The sequence below is a fragment of the Cyprinodon tularosa genome, unplaced genomic scaffold (genome assembly GCF_016077235.1).
Source record: "Cyprinodon tularosa strain WSP-4 unplaced genomic scaffold, ASM1607723v1 ctg414, whole genome shotgun sequence".
NCBI lineage: Eukaryota > Metazoa > Chordata > Actinopteri > Cyprinodontiformes > Cyprinodontidae > Cyprinodon > Cyprinodon tularosa.
Genome location: NW_024039135.1, coordinates 217973 through 236763, shown reverse-complemented (window position 1 = coordinate 236763; position 18791 = coordinate 217973). Strand labels below are relative to the sequence as shown.

The 18791-nt window shown below is 35.1% G+C and overlaps 1 protein-coding gene across 24 annotated transcripts in view; it reads left to right on the top strand.

Annotated features, from left to right (window-relative positions):
* LOC119792225 (adhesion G protein-coupled receptor L3-like) overlaps window positions 1-18791 on the top strand; it is a 359986-nt gene that overhangs the window by 332607 nt on the left and 8588 nt on the right. For 8 of the 24 annotated variants that reach the window (XM_038298763.1, XM_038298761.1, XM_038298759.1 and 5 more), the window contains 5 exons: window positions 41-67; window positions 4517-4685; window positions 5254-5379; window positions 8905-9001; window positions 18617-18742. In XM_038298763.1, the coding sequence (XP_038154691.1) occupies window positions 41-67; window positions 4517-4685; window positions 5254-5379; window positions 8905-9001; window positions 18617-18742 (545 nt within the window). The remainder of the gene's footprint in view (window positions 1-40; window positions 68-4516; window positions 4686-5253; window positions 5380-8904; window positions 9002-18616; window positions 18743-18791) is intronic. The other 16 variants (XM_038298782.1, XM_038298775.1, XM_038298773.1 and 13 more) reach the window with 3 other exon arrangements.

The window sequence follows — 18791 nt, the reverse complement described above, 5'->3', positions numbered from 1 at the left end:
ATTTCTGTTTTTTTATGTTTCTGTGTTTTACGTTGCTCAGCTATCAGGATTATGCACCTGAAATCAAGTAAGACAAACCTGAAGGGACCCTTTTTCCCCGTAATACCATCTTTCTCATTTACACCTCCTTATGAAACAAAATCTAAACCAAAAATCCATCTGGCTCGCACTCTCAATCATTAATGTGATTAATAGAGGGGCACTCGCTCATGCTAAAGACCACATTAGTGAGCCCACAATGCTGCAGCCTTGGATACACCATGCCTTCAGATTAGACACACAAGATAATGTTTAACCGGTTCCTGTATCATTACAGTGCAGTGCATGGACGTATTAGTGCTCCAAAGAAGAAATGGCACACACATCCATCATGTGATGGCTATTTTCTATAAGAAAATTAGGGCTCTATTTTAAATGGGTATTAAAATGATGGTTCAAATTCCAAGTTGAAATGGAGGAAAGTTTGAACTGCAAAATGGAACAAAGCTTGCCTGAAATAATATATCTTTAACCACAGTAATTATCAAAACCTTATTAGATACACAGGAAGACAAATAACTGAGGCTGGTTTAAGAAATTTTTTTTAATCCCATTTCATTTTTGCCATGTTTACCTGAACATCTATTCAAAGTAGTGTTTATATGATGAAACTTTACATTTGCAAACTGTATAGAATCAAGTTTGGCACACAGTTTGTTTTTATTTTTTTTTTATATAATGTAATTAATTAAAAAGTTATATGTACAGAACATAGATTCATGACACAGTGAAGTAAAATGTGTTTGTCACGAAAGTCTAATTGGTGAAAACCTTTCATGGTATAGTTCAAGGGGAGGACTGAAGATACAGAACTAAGTAAGGCTTAATAGGTTTGTTTTGGTGAAAACATTAAATATTTGGAAGTTGTTGGCTGAAAGAAAAAGAAAACCAGGCATGGAGATTAGTGGCAAAAAAAATTTGATTTTTATACAGAAACACAAAACCATCTGCCTAGACACAAGGAGGGAGAGAGAAAGGCAAGGCAGCCAGGTGAGGCAATCAGGAGCGAATGGGCCCAGCTGAGGAGGATCAAAGTAGATTACTAAGCTGAAGAGGACTGGGAGGAAATCCTAACAGCATAAAGATAAACATGTAGCTAGTTCCCAACAAATAACAAAAGATCACTATACTGTAGGAAAGGATATATAAAAACAATTAATAATACTTAAAATAGGAATAGAAAATACATACCATTTCCAAACAATGACATTAAATCATCTAGTAAACTGTAAAAGTTACAGAAATGGGCAAGGACTAAAAGAATAAACTAAGAATAGTAAAATACTGGAAAAAACCAATAAAACTTGAACCAAAGTTCTTGGTAATATGACAGCTGGTTGCACAATGTTATTTAATTTTCTGAAATCTCTCCCCATGTGAAACAGTAGAAACTGGTGTGTTTAAAGGGAGAAATCCATCCAACACAACCAGAAATATTGGAATACATCAACTTGTATAAATATTTGGGGTTAAATAGACAGAACAGAGAGACTAAAAACAGTGATCGGCCCAAAACTTAAAGTCCAAATATCTCCTTATCCAAACATTTTTTTTTTTATATTGTATCTTGATATAATATTATGAGTACCTTTACCTTATGATCAAGAAAAAAGAAAACATATTGGTAACTACAACAATAGCTCTGATAATGGTTCCATCCATGACTGGGATGAAGCCAAACAATGTAAGGACCTTCTAAGGAAATAAACATTCAGTTTTAATTAATCATTCTAATATTCCAAAATCAAGATAAATAAAAACAAGATCACACATAGCGTTATAAACAATCAACCAATGGTGTCTTTAATGCTTTTCTAACATCTACAGGTGCTGGTCATAAAATTAGAATATCATGAAAAAGTAGATTGATTTCAGTAATTCCATTTAAAAAGTGAAACTTGTATATTATATTCATACATTACATACAAACTCATATATTTCAGATGTTTATTTTGTTTAATTTTGATGATTACAAATGACAACAAATGAAAATCTCAAATTCATCATATCAGAAAATTAGAATATTGTGAAAAGGTTCAAAATTGATGGCCCCTGGTGCCACACTCTAATCAGCTAATTAACTCAAACCACCTGCAAAAGCCTTTAAATGGTCTTTCAGTCTAGTTCTATAGGCTACACAATCATGGGGAAGACTGCTGACTTGACAATTGTCCAAAAGACGACCATCGACACCTTGCACAAGGAGGGCAAGACACAAAAGGTCATCGCTAAAGAGGCTGGCTGTTCACAGAGCTCAGTGTCCAAGCACATTAATAGAGAGGTGAAGGGAAGGAAAAGATGTGGTCGAAAAAAGTGTACAAGCAAGAGAGATAACCGCACCCTGGAGAGGATTGTGAAACAAAACCCCTTCAAAAATGTGGGGGAGATTCACAAAGAGTGGACTGCAGCTGGAGTGAGTGCTTCAAGAACCACCACACACAGACGTATGAAAGACATGGGTTTCTGCTGTCGCATTCCTTGTGTCAAGCCACTCTTGAACCACAGACAGCGTCAGAAGCGTCTTGCCTGGGCTAAAGAGAAACAGGACTGGACTGCTGGTGAGTGGTCCAAAGTCATGTTCTCTGATGAAAGTAAATTTTGCATTTCCTTTGGAAATCAAGGTCCCAGAGTCTGGAGGAAAAGAAGAGAGGCACTTCATCCACGTTGCTTGAAGTCCAGTGTAAAGTTTCCACAGTCAGTGATGGTTTGGGGTGCCATGTCATCTGCTGGTGTTGGTCCATTGTGTTTTCTGAGGTCCAGGGTCAACGCAGCCACATACCAGGAAGTTTTAGAGCACTTCATGCTTCCTGCAGCTGACCAACTTTTTGGAGATGCAGATTTCATTTTCCAACAGGACTTGGCACCTGCACACAGTGCCAAAGCTACCAGTACCTGGTTGAAGGACCATGGTATCCCTGTTCTTAATTGGCCAGCAAACTCTCCTGACCTTAACCCCATAGAAAATCTATGGGGTATTGTGAAGAAGAAGATGCAATACACCAGACCCAACAATTCAGAAGAGCTAAAAGCCACTATTAGAGCAACCTGGGCTATCATAACACCTGAGCAGTGCCACAGACTGATCGACTCCATGCCACGCCGCATTGCTGCAGTAATACAGGCCAAAGGAGGCCCAACTAAATACTGAGTGCTGTACATGCTCATACTTTTCATGTTCATACTTTTCAGTTGGCCAACATTTCTATAAATCCTTTGTTTTTATTGGTCTTCAGTAATATTCTAATTTTCTGATATGATGAATTTGAGATTTTCATTTGTTGTCATTTGTAATCATCAAAATTAAACAAAATAAACATCTGAAATATATGAGTTTGTATGTAATGTATGAATATAATATACAAGTTTCACTTTTTAAATGGAATTACTGAAATCAATCTACTTTTTCATGATATTCTAATTTTATGACCAGCACCTGTATTAAAAGTCTCAACACCAGCTTGAAAGGGAAAAGGAACAACTGAAGAATTTAACCATGTTATGTTTACTTGTCTATTCTTCACTATTACATTGCTCCATTTTTTTATTAATTCTTTTGCATCAAAAATATACTTGTTCCTCAATGTGAAATAAATACAAATGTTTTGCATTATAAGGACACCGCCACAAAGAATGGGGCTAAAGCCATTTGATTTTCATATCGATCAACCTAAAAAAGCAGACACCAACTATTCAGCATATTTTCAATAGACTGAAACTTATAGTTTCCAGATATAAAATTGATATTTTTTTTAACTAGTATTTGACCAAGTTAAATTCTTGCTAACGTGTATCTTTGGTAATCGTCTGAGAGCCAATCGTCTGAGATTCAAAACAATGTTCATAGCAATTTTGGTACTTGTGGTGTCATTTGCACTGTAGTCATTCAATTACAGGGATATACTAAAAATAGGATTAAATAAGTCTTCTAAATGCCAGATTGAGATGAGTCAGAAATAATTTTTAACTTGGCCCAACTTACTGCAGTCAGTTAGGCCAAGTTGACTGTGTCACCAAAATGACAAAAAGGAGCAGGTGGAAACAGAAACATAGGTACTTTTCTGAAAAGTGCCAGAAAGAAAGAGAGCTTACTATTATCAAGCATGTTCCCAAGGACTTTTATCTCAGTTAAGGCTTTAGCTTGAGATAGAATGGAGACACTTATAAACGAGCCTTAGGCAATAAGCTTCCAAGCTGAAACTTACCCTTCCATAATCATGCACTGAAAAAATGTATTTTGTACTCTTATTCATGTAAGCAATTATTTTAGATGCATACTTCTTTAAGCAGTTGACTACACTGGTCTCGTCCTAAGACACTTCTCTCCTATTCATTTGTTTTGTGAATCTACAGTTATTGTTTTAGATATTTGGGATTTTCATACCTCTTATCATCCTCAAAGTCCCAGATGCAGCTTAAGTTGCTTTACATGATTTAAATGTTAATTGGTTTGTAATGTAATGTTTTGTTTTAATTCTAGATCATGGGTGATTGGTGCTATTGCCTTGTTGTGTCTCCTTGGGCTAACCTGGGCTTTTGGCCTAATGTACGTCAATGAGAGCACAGTGGTCATGGCTTACCTCTTCACCATCTTCAACTCCCTGCAGGGGATGTTCATTTTCATCTTCCACTGTGTACTGCAGAAGAAGGTAATGGATTGTTCTTCAAGTTCTATTATGTCAAATTATCAAAATGAAATGTTTTCTGGACACCATACACACATATCTCAAATGCTTTAAAATGTCAGAGAAAACTAACTTCTAGCCTGGGGTAGATATATAGTATTATCTACACATTTGCTTGATAAATAAGTGTATAAGTTAACGATACTTAAAGGTATAGTGGAGGATGTTCTTTTTCCGGGTGGATCATCTACATAAGTGATCCTCCTAATTGTCAATCATTCTGGTGATATGTTTACGTAAGGCCGTCCTACTTGCTCGTCCCCATTTTCACTCACCGCTGGGGAGTCTGACATAGAGGAAAAATTGCAAATCTTCTTTCTTGAAGTAAGCTTGTTTAAGCGATGCAGACAGCAGCCTGTAAACAGAGCGTGCACGAGAAGAAATGGATATGCATTTTTTTTTTTAAGTGGAGAGGGCGGGTCTTTTCAGAAATTCATGAAAATACTCCACTATACCTTCAAAACAATATAGACGTAAATTTGAATTATGTTTTTTGCAAACATGCTCTGCCTTTTACAATACTTTTCTGCAGGTGCGTAAAGAGTATGGGAAGTGCTTGCGAACTCATTGCTGCAGCGGCAAAAGTGTGGAAAGTTCCATTGGCTCTGTTAAGGGCAGCGCCTCTCGTGCTCCAGGGAGGTATTCTTCTGGCTCACAGGTTAAATAACCTTTTTAAATAATTCAAGTCTAATTTGATGCTCTGTGATGGTTATTTTTCTAGCATCTTTGAACAAATAGAAGCTTATAGATATTTGTGAATGCCCGGAGTTTAAGCAATCAGCAAGCCCTCTAATAGCATAATAGTTTTACTGACGGGAAGTCAAGTAAGTTTTACATATTAATGGGAAAAGCACCTGATTACAGATGTTTAGAGGAATCATACAATTACTCTTTCTGTAAACATGCAAGACAGGTTTTAAAGCAATTGAAATTTTGCCTGATCGTTAAGGCGGAGAAGTGTTTAGTAAGCCAAAACCTATGAGTAAAACAAGCCAATCTGACTGTTATTTTTTTTTAAGGCAAAATTCTAGAATGAGCATTGACACTAAGACTGTAACTAAAATTTTGCCTACAGCTAAGTGAATAATTAGTAAAATATCTTTAAAAAAATTTTACTAAGACATGTTTCTTGATGTAAATGTGATGTCTCCGTGTTAAAGTACAATTGCTAATGGATTCCTCCCACATTAACATGAACGACTGCATACATTTCCAGGAAAACATGCTCACTGAACATCTTCCCAAAGAGTGTGATTTCTTCTCACTGCTGCCTCATAAATAGTCCTTAGAGTTAAGCATGCAGTCACATCTCGCCATACAAGCTGGATTCTGCATATAGATCAAAGCATTTAATTATGCACACTGCTTCAACAAGAATGCTCCAAACCACAACCTTAGCTGCTGCATACATGGGAACTCTCTGAGAGATTGGGCTGCTTAGCTCAAACTCTAAAGCATCCAAATGAAGCTGTAATCAGTTAAGTGCATTTTGACCCATAGGCTATGAGTTCTTTACCTTTTTGTCCTTGTGAAGCAGCACTGTCATTTCCAGCCAATCTGTGCCTCATAAGCAGTGTTAACAGAATGTTAATAAGACCTACTATATGAATATTTTCCCGTTAAAATTGACATCTCAAGCTTACATAAAATGTAATTATTTACCTTTTTAAAGTAAAAAAATACATTGTTTTATGTGGCATAGAAATTAAAAGTGAACATTGTAGCTTTAATGTGATTTGATATTCTTGAAGGTGGCAGTTGCATAAACCCATGATATCTTAAGGGTGCACATGAAAAAAAGTCAGGCAGAAAGTTGGTGTCTTCATGGTGAAATTTGAAGGAATAATGTTAGGAAGTAAAACATTTGCTGTGAAATCAGGCTAACAGCAAGAGCAGTTTTCCTCAACTTGAATTAAAAACCTTTCCTGCAGATAATGCAATGCATTACCTCTTATAAAACTTCTTATGTTGGTAGTGCAGATGTTAAGATATTTTACAGTTCTTGGGACAGTTCACTGTAAGAACTGCCTTTAACAACTTTTAATAAAACATAGCTCTAGATATTTGGTACAGTGTTTTTTCTATGAAGCCAAACTCTTTCAAACATTTTTCCTTTCATTGTGGCTAAGTGCTTTGTCAAACCATAAAAGTTTTCCGGCGGTAAAAATCCTCTATGTTCCACCAGTAACAGGCACTGGTACCAGTCACTATGTAGCAGCCCTTCCGCATGAATCTACCACCACTATGTTTGACAGTTTGCATGGAGGTATTTGGCCCTAAAGCCCTGTTCTACCTCAGACTCTCAGACATTCTTCCTGTCAGTGCAAAAAAAATGATAAACACTTGCTTCCTCTTTCCATAAGCATAAGTCTAAAATTGGACTTTTGGAAAGCAGAAGTTTCCATTGAGCTGGAAGGTGTTGATTTTGGAGCACAACTTCTTTATGTGCTGACATTCTTTCTGTCCATGGAGATGTTAACCACTCTCTGCACTCTGCACTGCCACACTGTTAAAGTTTAACTGTTTGTTAAAGCTATGTGGGTAGATGACTACCGGGATGTTTTGGATAATTCTAATATATTTATTCTCTTCAGAGGTTTTTAGTTTTGTTTAAATGGTAGAAGCTTAGACAAAAGACTGCAAATCTTAACTGTATTTTACATTGTTCTTCATGATTGAGACAAATGCTTTTTGGAAGAAATCTTTGTATAAAACTGTATTATTGTCAAACATGTGGGTGGGAACGTCATGCTGAGAGCTTCTTTTGTTGCTGGTGGCATTGGCACATAATGATCTCAAACTTATTTTGTAATATATAAAGTAGGCAATATTTAGTCTTTAGTATCACTTCCTACCAAGTTTGAAATCTGAGGGCTATAGTTAACATGGTGGTTAAATATTCAGCCAAAATCATACCAAATGCTTATTATGATCTTGTGCAACCATGAAAACAATAATAATCAAGATAAACCAAATTTGGGATATATAATGATTTTGTATATATATATATATATATATATATATATTTCCTCATGGAATAAGATTTAAGCTGCTGATTTTATTTCTGATTAAATTTAAAGAGTTGCTTCTCACTGAGCTTCCAAACACAAGTCTTAGTACTTCATTTAACCACAAAAAAAACTCTCTCTCTCTCTTTATTATTTATTTATTTTTAGCTGATGCTGTTAGTATTTGGCAGACTTGCATCATAATTGGGTTGGTTTTGCCAAGTTTTGTTAGAGTCTAAACAACCAACTATTTTAGAATAGAACTTTTAGTCCATATCGAAGTTCTAGTTTTAAGCTTTTGGCTTCTTTACAGCAGTATACTAGCTTTATAATTCTGAAAATGGTTGGTTAGAAGGCTTCAATAAAATTAAAAGTTCTGTCAGTATTGCTGCAAACACACATTTTAATCTGGTAGGAAAACTTATAAGAAAGTGCATCAATAATGCATAAAAATACCAGTTAGTAGAAGGAGAGCCAATCTAGTTAAGTCATCAAAATGAGGAAGCTTTACTTAATTAAAAGATTCCAGTTGACCTGTATTGATAAGGAAGATTTATGGTGCTAATACTCTTAAACTCTCATATACAAAAATATCCCTTGGGAGACCTTTAAGCTTAGGCTTGATGCTGGTGTCGGCGGGGGTTGAAAGGTCAACAAGTGAAAGAGACAAACAGATAAAACAGGAAGGTTTGTTATATTAAAAACGGGGATCGAGAATTGGCAAATAAATCAGTGGATGATCAGAGATTCATATAGGACTTTGTTTAACTGTCAGCAAGCTTTGATATTCTGTAAAGATCTGAAATCCACTGACAAGTCTCTTTGATCCAGTATTGGTCAAAACTGAATTCACCCATTATTGCCCAAGATGGGGTCAAGTATAAGCATAAGTGCACAGCACAATGTTTAATGTGTTGAGCTGTTAAATAAACTCATGCAACACTTTAAAGTTTTTGCTTTTGCATTTCAGAAATGAAAATGAATGAATATATTTTGCATGCTACTGTACTAAGGTTGTTATAAAGTTGCAGCAATTGGTTGAAACCCAAAACATTTCCAAAATGTTTTGGGTTCTTACTATCTGGGCTTTTATGAGCACTTCCTGATTTTTTCAGCACTGACAGCTTTTACAACGAATAACCTGATGTGTTCTGGCATGTTGTTTGTTTCTGCAGAGCCGTATCCGTCGAATGTGGAACGACACAGTGAGAAAACAGTCTGAGTCCTCTTTTATGACCGGGGACATCAACAGCTCAGCATCACTCAACAGAGGTATTTGGTCCTGCAGGAATTCCTGTCATTAATGATTCCTTCTCCCTTTATTTTCTGCTAAAAATATCCAAGCTATGATTTCTTTTTTTGTTTGACAATACAAATGCTTTCCTCTTAACATGATGCAAGGTCTTTACAAGGTTCAAAGCATTTTATAATTGGATATGGGAGGAAAAACTTACTTGACTTGACTTAACTTTACTCATTTAACACCAAGGCAACTGTCATTTCGCCGCAGTCTGCCTTAATTGCATCAGAAATTTTCAATTTTTCTTAAAAACATACATGTTCTTTTCAACATACTCACATTTATATTTGCACTTCAAAAATTGAAATCTAAATAAGTAACTTTTTCTTACAATAACTGCATTTTTTCTTAAAAGTGCAACACACAACGCCAATGGAACAAGACAATTTAAATTTAAAATAAGAAAAAACAATTGCATTTTCTTATTTCAAGAGCATATTATCTAATTAACTTATTTTAAGAGTAAAATTCCTCATTCCACTGGAAAAAATCTAATTTTACCTACTCAAATGAAGGGTAAATACACTTAATTTAAGTAATTTTTTTACATTTTTTTTAGATGATTTCTTTGTAGGGTGAAATGTTAAATTGTTGAAGTGGGGAAACAGGATGCATAAGGCATTAAATCATTTTAGAATATAAAACTTTGATAAATAACTTTAATGTAAACACATATAGTTTATAACAGAATAATATTAGGCAGACAACCTTGTGTTTTAGTATCAAATAAGTGACTTTTTTCTGTCTTGTAATCTAAAAGCATACAAACCCAGAAAAAAATCAATAAATTTAAGCTATTACAATTAATATACAATTAATATACTTAATATAATATACTATCCATTTTTTTTATTTGATAACTATAAAATGTAAATTCAAAGAAATATCTAGGTATGGCATTCTGTTAATGTCACAAGGTTGCATCAATTCAGTTCCTTCATCTTCGTTTTTAATAAAATATGATTTGGACTACAGTAGCTCCACACTGGGGTTAACGTCTGAACTCTATTGCAGCCAATCCATGTGTGGAAAATCATGCCTGCTGCTCCTTGAACCGTTCTTTCAGAATGTGATCTGATGAAGCGAGGCATTGTCTACTTGGATAATGACAATGTCATCAGTTAGATCCATAATGATGGAAAATAGGACTTACTCATTCAGTATATTCCTGTAGTTGTCTGACTGCATCTTTTCCATTTGGGACATACTTGTTGCTGGACGTCAAACAGATGAGAGGAAGTAACCCCAGATCATAATGCTTGTGCAAGCAGACGACATTATGGGTTCATCATTTCGTCAGAGCCTCTCCTCATGCTGGTGTGGATGTCACACAGGGGAAGGCCGAGTACCTCCAGATTCATTAGACCGCATGATTTCTTTCTCTTTTTTTTTTATCCCCTTATCTTCAGGTCTTTCTATAAAAGTTCCCTCTTTATTGGCTTTAGCAAACCAAGTGTTTAAGAGTATTCTTTAGACAGCATTACCAAAATATGAGCTAAAGCTTTTCGTATCAGCTAAAACCAATCAGGCCTATGTGTATTGGCATTCGCTGTTAAGATGTGTCAAATGTGCGACTTTATTGCACCCGGGTAGATTCACGCAGGAAACTCTAGATGACTCCATATTTAGGTTTTTATATTGAGCACATTTATTCCATGGAGATAATCTGATTTTGTAAAAAGATAAATCTTGTAAATAGAAATAAGTTTGTCTGACTAAATGGCTCACCTCCTATTAATACTTTAGGCTAACTCCTTATTGTTATTACTCATTTTGCATGTTGAGGCATACATAGATATGAATCCTTGACCATTCCCATTTGCTAAATCTATAAAGAAAATCCTGATTTCAGGATTTTCTCTTCCCTCTTCCCTTTCAGCTCACCCTACAGATTTGTTATAACATTTAGCTTTTGGGACCAAGACAACCATGGTAGAAGTTTGATTTTTGTCTCTAAACAGTTTATCATGTGGTTGTATATTTTTGGTCATTGTTTTCATAAGAAAATATAATAGTAATGGTACCTTTTCATTTTTCTAGGAAGTGATAACTGTTTTCTTTTTTATTAAAATCTTTACTTATATCTATTTTTAATGACACCATGTATTCTATCAATGTTGACTTGACCTTTAAAATAGAAATAAGCTTATAGCATCAAAGATAATCTACTGTACTAAGCACCGGGTTCCAGGTAATCTTCCAGATATTCATAATTTTTTTTCATACCAGTTCTATCTCAAGTGTTTATTTGCAGAAATGTAATTGATAGTTTCGTAAGCCCAAAGCACACTGTTTGGCCAAGTAGTTTAGTTAAAGTTTACATTTATGGATATGAGAAAAAATAACCCAATTGGATGTTATGTAGACTTGGTGATGCCTAAACCTTTCTCTTAACTTCTTTTAATTCAATGGGTCCATCCTTTCACCGTGTAATTCCCTGTGTATGGAGGCAAGGTAAATGTAAACACTTAAAAATCCTGTTTAGGAACCTTTTAAATCATTGTTGTAACTTTGGATATGGACAGTTTTAGGTATTTCTTTGGTAACTTGGGTTGGGCACACTCCTGTAGGTCTACCTAATCCATATCTTTTTAGTCTAAGTGGGATCTTCTGTTTTCTTTTCCCTTTTAAAAAGCTGCAAGCAACACTTTCTATGTGCTGTTATACTTATAGAGGCAGTATGGAGTTTTCTAATGATAGTGCCACCTTTGGCCAAAACACAGAACTGCAGCTCTCTTCTGCCCGCACTGGTAGCTCGTGCTCGCACTTGACAAGGTTTTTTTCTTTTTTTTTATTTACATTTTTTCAACTTAGGTGCACTTACCATTGGTTTCTGAGTTCAGCTGGATGGCAGTAGCTTCTGAGTATCCATAAAATCCATCTGGAATATAACGCTTTGATTGTTTGAGGGGTCTGAACCTTTTAACATGGACGTACATGACGTCACATCTGCCACACAGCGTAGGAACTTCCAACCCAAAGTAAATTAAGGAAAATAGGCTACAGGCCTATAGATCCCTCGCAGCTGAACTACTGAGGTGTCAGTCTGCTTATTAAACAATGTTTTACCCATAAAAGGTTAAAAAAAAAGGCTATTTTAAAGATATTTTTCAGTCAAAATTTAGATAATGTCGCTAAAAAGGCTTTAAAACAGGAATGGATTAATAATAGTTTGGACACATCTTTTTAGTCTAGAAGTTGTTTGGACACTTATTTTTATTAAAATATGTTGCTGTAGTCTTTGCTCAAAATGACCAGACAGGAAAAAAACAGAGAATAAGGGAGGCATAAAGCAAATGAACTGAACCCAAGATACTCCCTGATTTAGGATCAGGTGTGTTGGCTTAGTGTTTGACTCGGTGTCACCCCATTAGAACACATCTAAATGAAAAAAGTATGTACATCAGATATACTTAATCTTTTATGTCTTTAATATTTTTTTTCCCTTTACTGAAAATCTAAAATGTTGCTAAAGTATTTTAGAGTTATTTTATTCTAATTCCAAATTTATTTGAAGGCTTTCCCTGTAATAAGCCCTGCAGTCCTGTATGAAAATGTGGCCTCTTCATCCTGAAGGTGACCTTTGAACAGAGATTATAGGCTTCGAAACACTTGAGACAGATTTTGTGATCATTGGAAAATCAATTTCTTCAGTTTTATTAGCTGTAAAAGAAAAATAAAAGTTGATGAAAAGTATTCAAGAGCAATGTTTTAAAGTGAGAGTCAGAGTTAACTTCTGGGCTTCTCAGCTCAGAGAGGAAAAACAGACACCAGACTACATCTGACATCAAGCTGCAAACGTCACTCTCTCTGGCATCCCTCCCTAACACTCTCGGCAGTCATCACATCTCTTGATTGAAGAGCTCCGGTTCCACACTGCTCTCTCTCTAAATTCACTCTGGGCGCCTGCTCGCAAAGACGCTAATGCATAGTTACAATGATGGATTAATGTTCGACACAGTGAGGAAGTGTCATGATCTCTGTAATTAGGCGCTCAGCTCAGCATCAGCAGCAGACGTGACTGTTATCAATTGTACAGAGGCTGAGGAGAGAGATTGGATGCTGGGGTTGAAGGTCAGGAGTTGGGGGTATGAAGGAAAAAATAAAGTCTACACAGATCTTCCATAAAGACAAAAAGCAAAGGCAGAAATTATTTATGGCTGCTTACTAGGCTAAGAGTGATGGAGAAAACCCTCAAAGCAGCTGTAGAGCATGTCGGGTAGTGTGTTCTGCCATCACAAGCACCATCAGTAGCAGATGCAAATAGAATTGCACTCATGCATGGCTTTTCCTGTGTGCTTATTAAGGAATTATGTGTTGAGGAGCAAATATTTCTTGCTGATTTGGCCTTTGCAGTCTTGACGCTCTTGCAAATGTCTCCCCCTCCCTTATCCATCTCAGCTCAAATCAGGAGAGAATGAGCTCACAGCTGACACTCCTTGCCGTGCTCTTCTTATGAGCAGAGTCATGCAATCATCTTGAAGCCGTCACATGTTCAAATTATCTCTGTATTCACAATTATAACTCTGCAATTAGTCCAATTTCCCTCTGAATCTGTTTAATTTCAATAGAGGCGTGTTAAGACGAGGATTGGTCATTGTGGGAATTCAAAAAAGGAGGCTGGTTGTTTGTGAAATGCACTGTAATTAGGGCAAGCATTGATAGGAACAACAAAATACTCTACTCTTCTTCTAATGAAAACAACTTTCAGTTTTCTGTGCAAAAATATCAGGTCTTATTAATGATAAATTCAATTAAAATATATTGATAATTTTGACATTGTGGAATAGTTATATTCAAATAGATATCCTTTTATTTATTGTTAAAATAAAATAAAAAAATGAAAAAAAAAATACATAAACAGTCCCAGTGGATTACAATAGCATACCCTTTGGATTGGATTTCATATTTTTTCTATTGCAAGCACAAAGCATGATTGCATTTGGCTGGAATTTATTGAGAGAATAAAAAAAGAAACAACTCTGCCACAGAAAGAAAGGTTACAGACATTTTACCGTACAACCCTTAAATAAAGCCAGGGCGCCAAACTCCTAAGTCACATTATTAGTAAATACAGTCGCCATGTTTATACTTTGCTAAATACATTTGATGCTTATTCCACTTATGGAAAGACTCAAAACAGAAGCACATTCTTTCCAGCATCAGCTGGAAAGTACGGAAGCGTATGGCATTCACCAAAGAAAAAGAAAAAATCCGACAGCTTATCTCATAATTACGAGATCGGTATCTCATGAAAGTGATAAGAAGACAATGAGGTAGTCTGCGTTTGGTGTCTCTTTATAAGTCTGTACACAATAGTGTCAAGATGCAAAACAATTTTCAGACTTAAGCTTGTTCATATAATAAAGGAATATTGAATTGCATTTTTTGCTGCTATGTAAATGGCTGAAACCATGCGAGAATAATGAGAAGAACACTGACCTATGAACATAAGGGAATATAAACAGCACCCAAAATATCCGTCTGCCCTACAACTTAAACATGATAATATAAGCATAATATAATGAAACACACTCTCCTTTTAAACTTTAAATCTCAAAGTGCTTGAAATCCTAAAGCTCTAAAAATTACCCTTAAATGAATGAATAGAAAATAATGATAGTAACATAAGAAAAAACAAAATCAAGGAGAAAACCTTTATAATAATAATGATAATAATAATAACTAAACTTTATTGATCTCACATTGGAGAAATTTACCTCTGCATTTAACCCATCCCCTTAGGGAGCAGTGGGCTTCTCCCCGGGTGGCGCACAATGGCAGCCCACTGCTCCACGTGTAAGATCAATGAAGTTCAATTATATATAACAGTGACAATACTAATAACCCTCTTTAAAAAAAAAAAAAAAAAAAAAAACCTGAATCAATAACAAAACCCATTAACTTAATTTGACATTGGCTAATATAAAAACAGTACTTTTTGAAGTAATCTGAAAATGGACAAAAACTACAAAACTAACAAGACTGTCAACCTAAAGGGACAGGTCGTACATTGAGACCAAGTAGAAATACATAACTAAAGACTCAGATGAGACCAAAACTTAGGTATATAGGCTGCATGCTAAATGCATGTGAATCAGAAAACGACATGGTACATAATCACCATGAGGAAACATGGTCAGTAGCAATGAAAAATAGCCGGAGTAAGTGGAGGATAGCAGGAGAATAGAAAAACTTTTTAGGGAAAGCAAAAGGAATTTTTTTTTCTTTTAGAATGGCCATGCTAAAGCGCAAACTGTATTCCAATTGAGAAAGGTAGTTATTTTGAGTACGGCCTACAAATAGGTACTGAATATAAGTGCGAGCCTCAATTTTCAGATTTTTCTTTGCAAAGAGCTGTTGTAAAAAAAAAAAAAAACACTTTCACTCTTCCTTCCAATGAGAAAGATCCATTTAGCCTAAGTCTGTGTTTATAAAATCCAAATGAAATATGGGTCAATTTGATCTAATAATAAAAAAGAAAAGAGGCGGAAAACAACTCTAATATATATGCATTCTATTGCATGGTTCTCTATATAACTGTTTTTTAAATGTTAAATGAGACCTTCCTCATGCTGTGTGACAGATTCAGAGCATAGAAAACAATATTCTGCTTGGGGATCCAATTGCAACGTACTTGCACCTCAGATAAAGGGTGTTTACCTGCTCTTGCAGAAACACACACATGCATCACCCTCACAAGTCCTGCATTTGGCTATTTTCACTATAATGGCATTGTATCATGTTGGCAGTTGCAGGAAGGAAATATTTCAAACAGGTAATGATGTAGCCTGTAAACACTTAATATTCTGCATAATGCCTTTGAATTGTTAAACAGTTAATGTTTTTTTCTATCACAGCAAACACTCCCCCCAAAAAATAAAATAAATAATAAAAAGAAAATCCCTGCATCTAATCAACCAGGCTCAAACGGCAAAGGCTTCCCTGGTATGGCAATATGTGCACTAGAAACTGATGAGTCACTCAGGCTGCGGTAATCTAAAGACAAGCTGTGTTTCTTAAGAAGAAAAAGAGCTGGGCATTCTGCTTGTGCTTAAGGAGGCGAGGCTTTAGCTAAGCAATGACCAGCTTGACAGAAGAGAGGATAGCTCGACATTCAAAGGGTGTTTCAGTAGCAGCTGCAAAGGGAATGAGCAAATGCTGATCTTTGCTCTGTGGAGAAAAAAAAAGACACAATACATCACTTCAGCTAAGGAAAATGGTACAGCCAGAAATAACAGTGTTCCATCTGATACCTCAATTGCGGAGGTTTCTTTGTAGTGGACATACTAAAAGTTTGATGTTAGATACAATGCCTTTTACTGTTATTAGTTACCTTGGCAACAATGTTAAAAGCCTTGAAGACTATAGACGTTACAAAGAAAACTCAACGGGACTTTTTCCAGAAGTTGTATAAAAGTAAGCTTTTGAGTGTTTTTTATACCTACCTTACAAACCCTTCTTTGTGTGTAGTTTTAAGATATACTCCGGTCTACGTTTTTCTCACGGTTGTGATAGTTTTAATTGTTTCTCTGCCAAAAAATACAGTTTGCTGCAAGCAAGTCTCTGTTTTCTGACTTTAAGGTAGATCACCTCGCATTTGATGTAAGCCTACTTCATTGTGTTTTCTTGTCTTGCCAACTTGAAAGCTCTACCACATTAAACCCAAACCCCAACGGATCAGGAAAATATGCTCTACTTTTAGAATTCCTAAAGACCCTGATCATCTTAAAAACTGAAAATAGAAATGAAAATTAAGTTTATTTTTTGTAGGATTGTTGAGAGCAGCAATAACTATGATGGCGATACACCTTTCCCTACACAGTTATTTTTTTCTATTTAGCTTTTTTAGTCATACTAATAATTCAACTGAGACTGATTTATGGTTTGTACTAGGAAGTCACAATATCAACTAAAATAGTGTCTTTGTCTTTGTTATGGTTTTAAAATTGGCCATAGTGGCCTTAAGAAAAGCGGAGAATAAGAGTGCTGACAAACAGGAAACGTGAATATTATGACCAACAGTAATAGGAGGTTACGTTACTTCAGCTTCCCAGTTCAGTGGTAAATTGTATGCCGTGTTTTACCTGGACACAGAGCTGTATCGTAGACAATGTACCAAGCTGTGTTGTTTTAATCAACAGGAAAAGTTAACTGCAGTGGTCATGTTTCAACCCACTCGTGGTAGCACTAAAACAGTTTTAGGCCAAATTATTCAAAGAGGTTTGAATAAATAAGGCAAAATGAACATAAGTTGTTTAAGATAAGTTGAACATAGTTGTTTCCTCATGGGCAGATCCACTGTACATGACAGAAGTAGTATCTCAAACTTTCAGATTGCAGGAAGTAAAAGTTGCTCCATCATAAGTTGCTTCATCATAATCATTTCATGGTACAGTTATATCTTAAAATAACTTTGAATAACAAATTTTAAAGATGATTAAAATGAGTTGCTGTGCCACACTGATAATAAATAATCAGTTCATTGTTTGGGCTTTAGGCAGTAATAAGCACATAACATAAAAAAGGCTTGCTGTCAAGTGAAATTACTTGCAATTTCAGGTTCTCATTTGTGAGCATAATTATGTAACTTCAGAATTGAGCTAAATTATATATTTTTCTAAAGATATTTTTGCTATTTCACAAATTGTTAAACTAGTATGATTCTTTTTTTCTTTTTCCTTTATTTTTCTTTTTCATTTGTCTGAAGGTATGTTTTAGACAAAAAAACTACATTGACACTAAATTAGCCATAGTATATACAGTATACATATTGTTATATATATATATATATATATATATATATATATATATATATATATATATATATATATATATATATATATATATATATATTACAATATATACATATATATATAAAACAATATATATATTGCATATATATTATATGCAATGTATATACATATATTGCATATATCTGTAATCTGGAATATTTACATGTACATGTCCTTTAAAATGCTCTGTGCCTTTTAAATAAACTCAAACATGTCTGCTAACAGTGGAAAAGTACTCATAAATATAGAAGAATAGAACTTTGTGAAAAGGAAATGTGATAAACTATGACTGCTATAGAAGTTACTTCAGTCTTACTTATAGTTTCAGCATATTTACAGTATACTTTAACATAACTCATTAAACACCATGATGAATTTACATGAATTGAGCTAGTAAATTTCAATATTGTTAAACACCTAATTATCAGTTTTTCAGGTTCACATATAGTTGTTTTTCCTTTTATTTCTTATTTATGTCTGTCAATACATGAATGCTGCCAGAATGTGGAGCTCTAAAAATAAAACAACATATTGCTAGTGGCTAGCATTAAACTTACAATCAACCTACTTGTCATCAACCCCATTAACCACAGCAGTTCAGCTCTGTTGCCCCACCACCTCCTGAAATTAATGATCATGTGATCATTTGGATGTTAATGGATGTCATTGCTCAGTTGCATCCACTCAGCTGATATGTATGTTTCCGTGAATATATATGTATTTATATCTCAACTTTCACTGTTTGTTTTCTCTTTCTCTCTATCTGGCTCTGTTTCTTTCTGGCTGCTCCAGGGGCTATGGCTAACCATCTTATACCTAATGCACTCCTACGTCCTCATGGCACTAACAATCCCTATAATACATTGCTTGGGGAGTCTGCCGTTTATAACAACCCCCTGGGCATGTACAACACTCAAGGTGTGCCTGCTTATTTTCATTACTTACCATTGTGGCTAGAGCAGTGTTT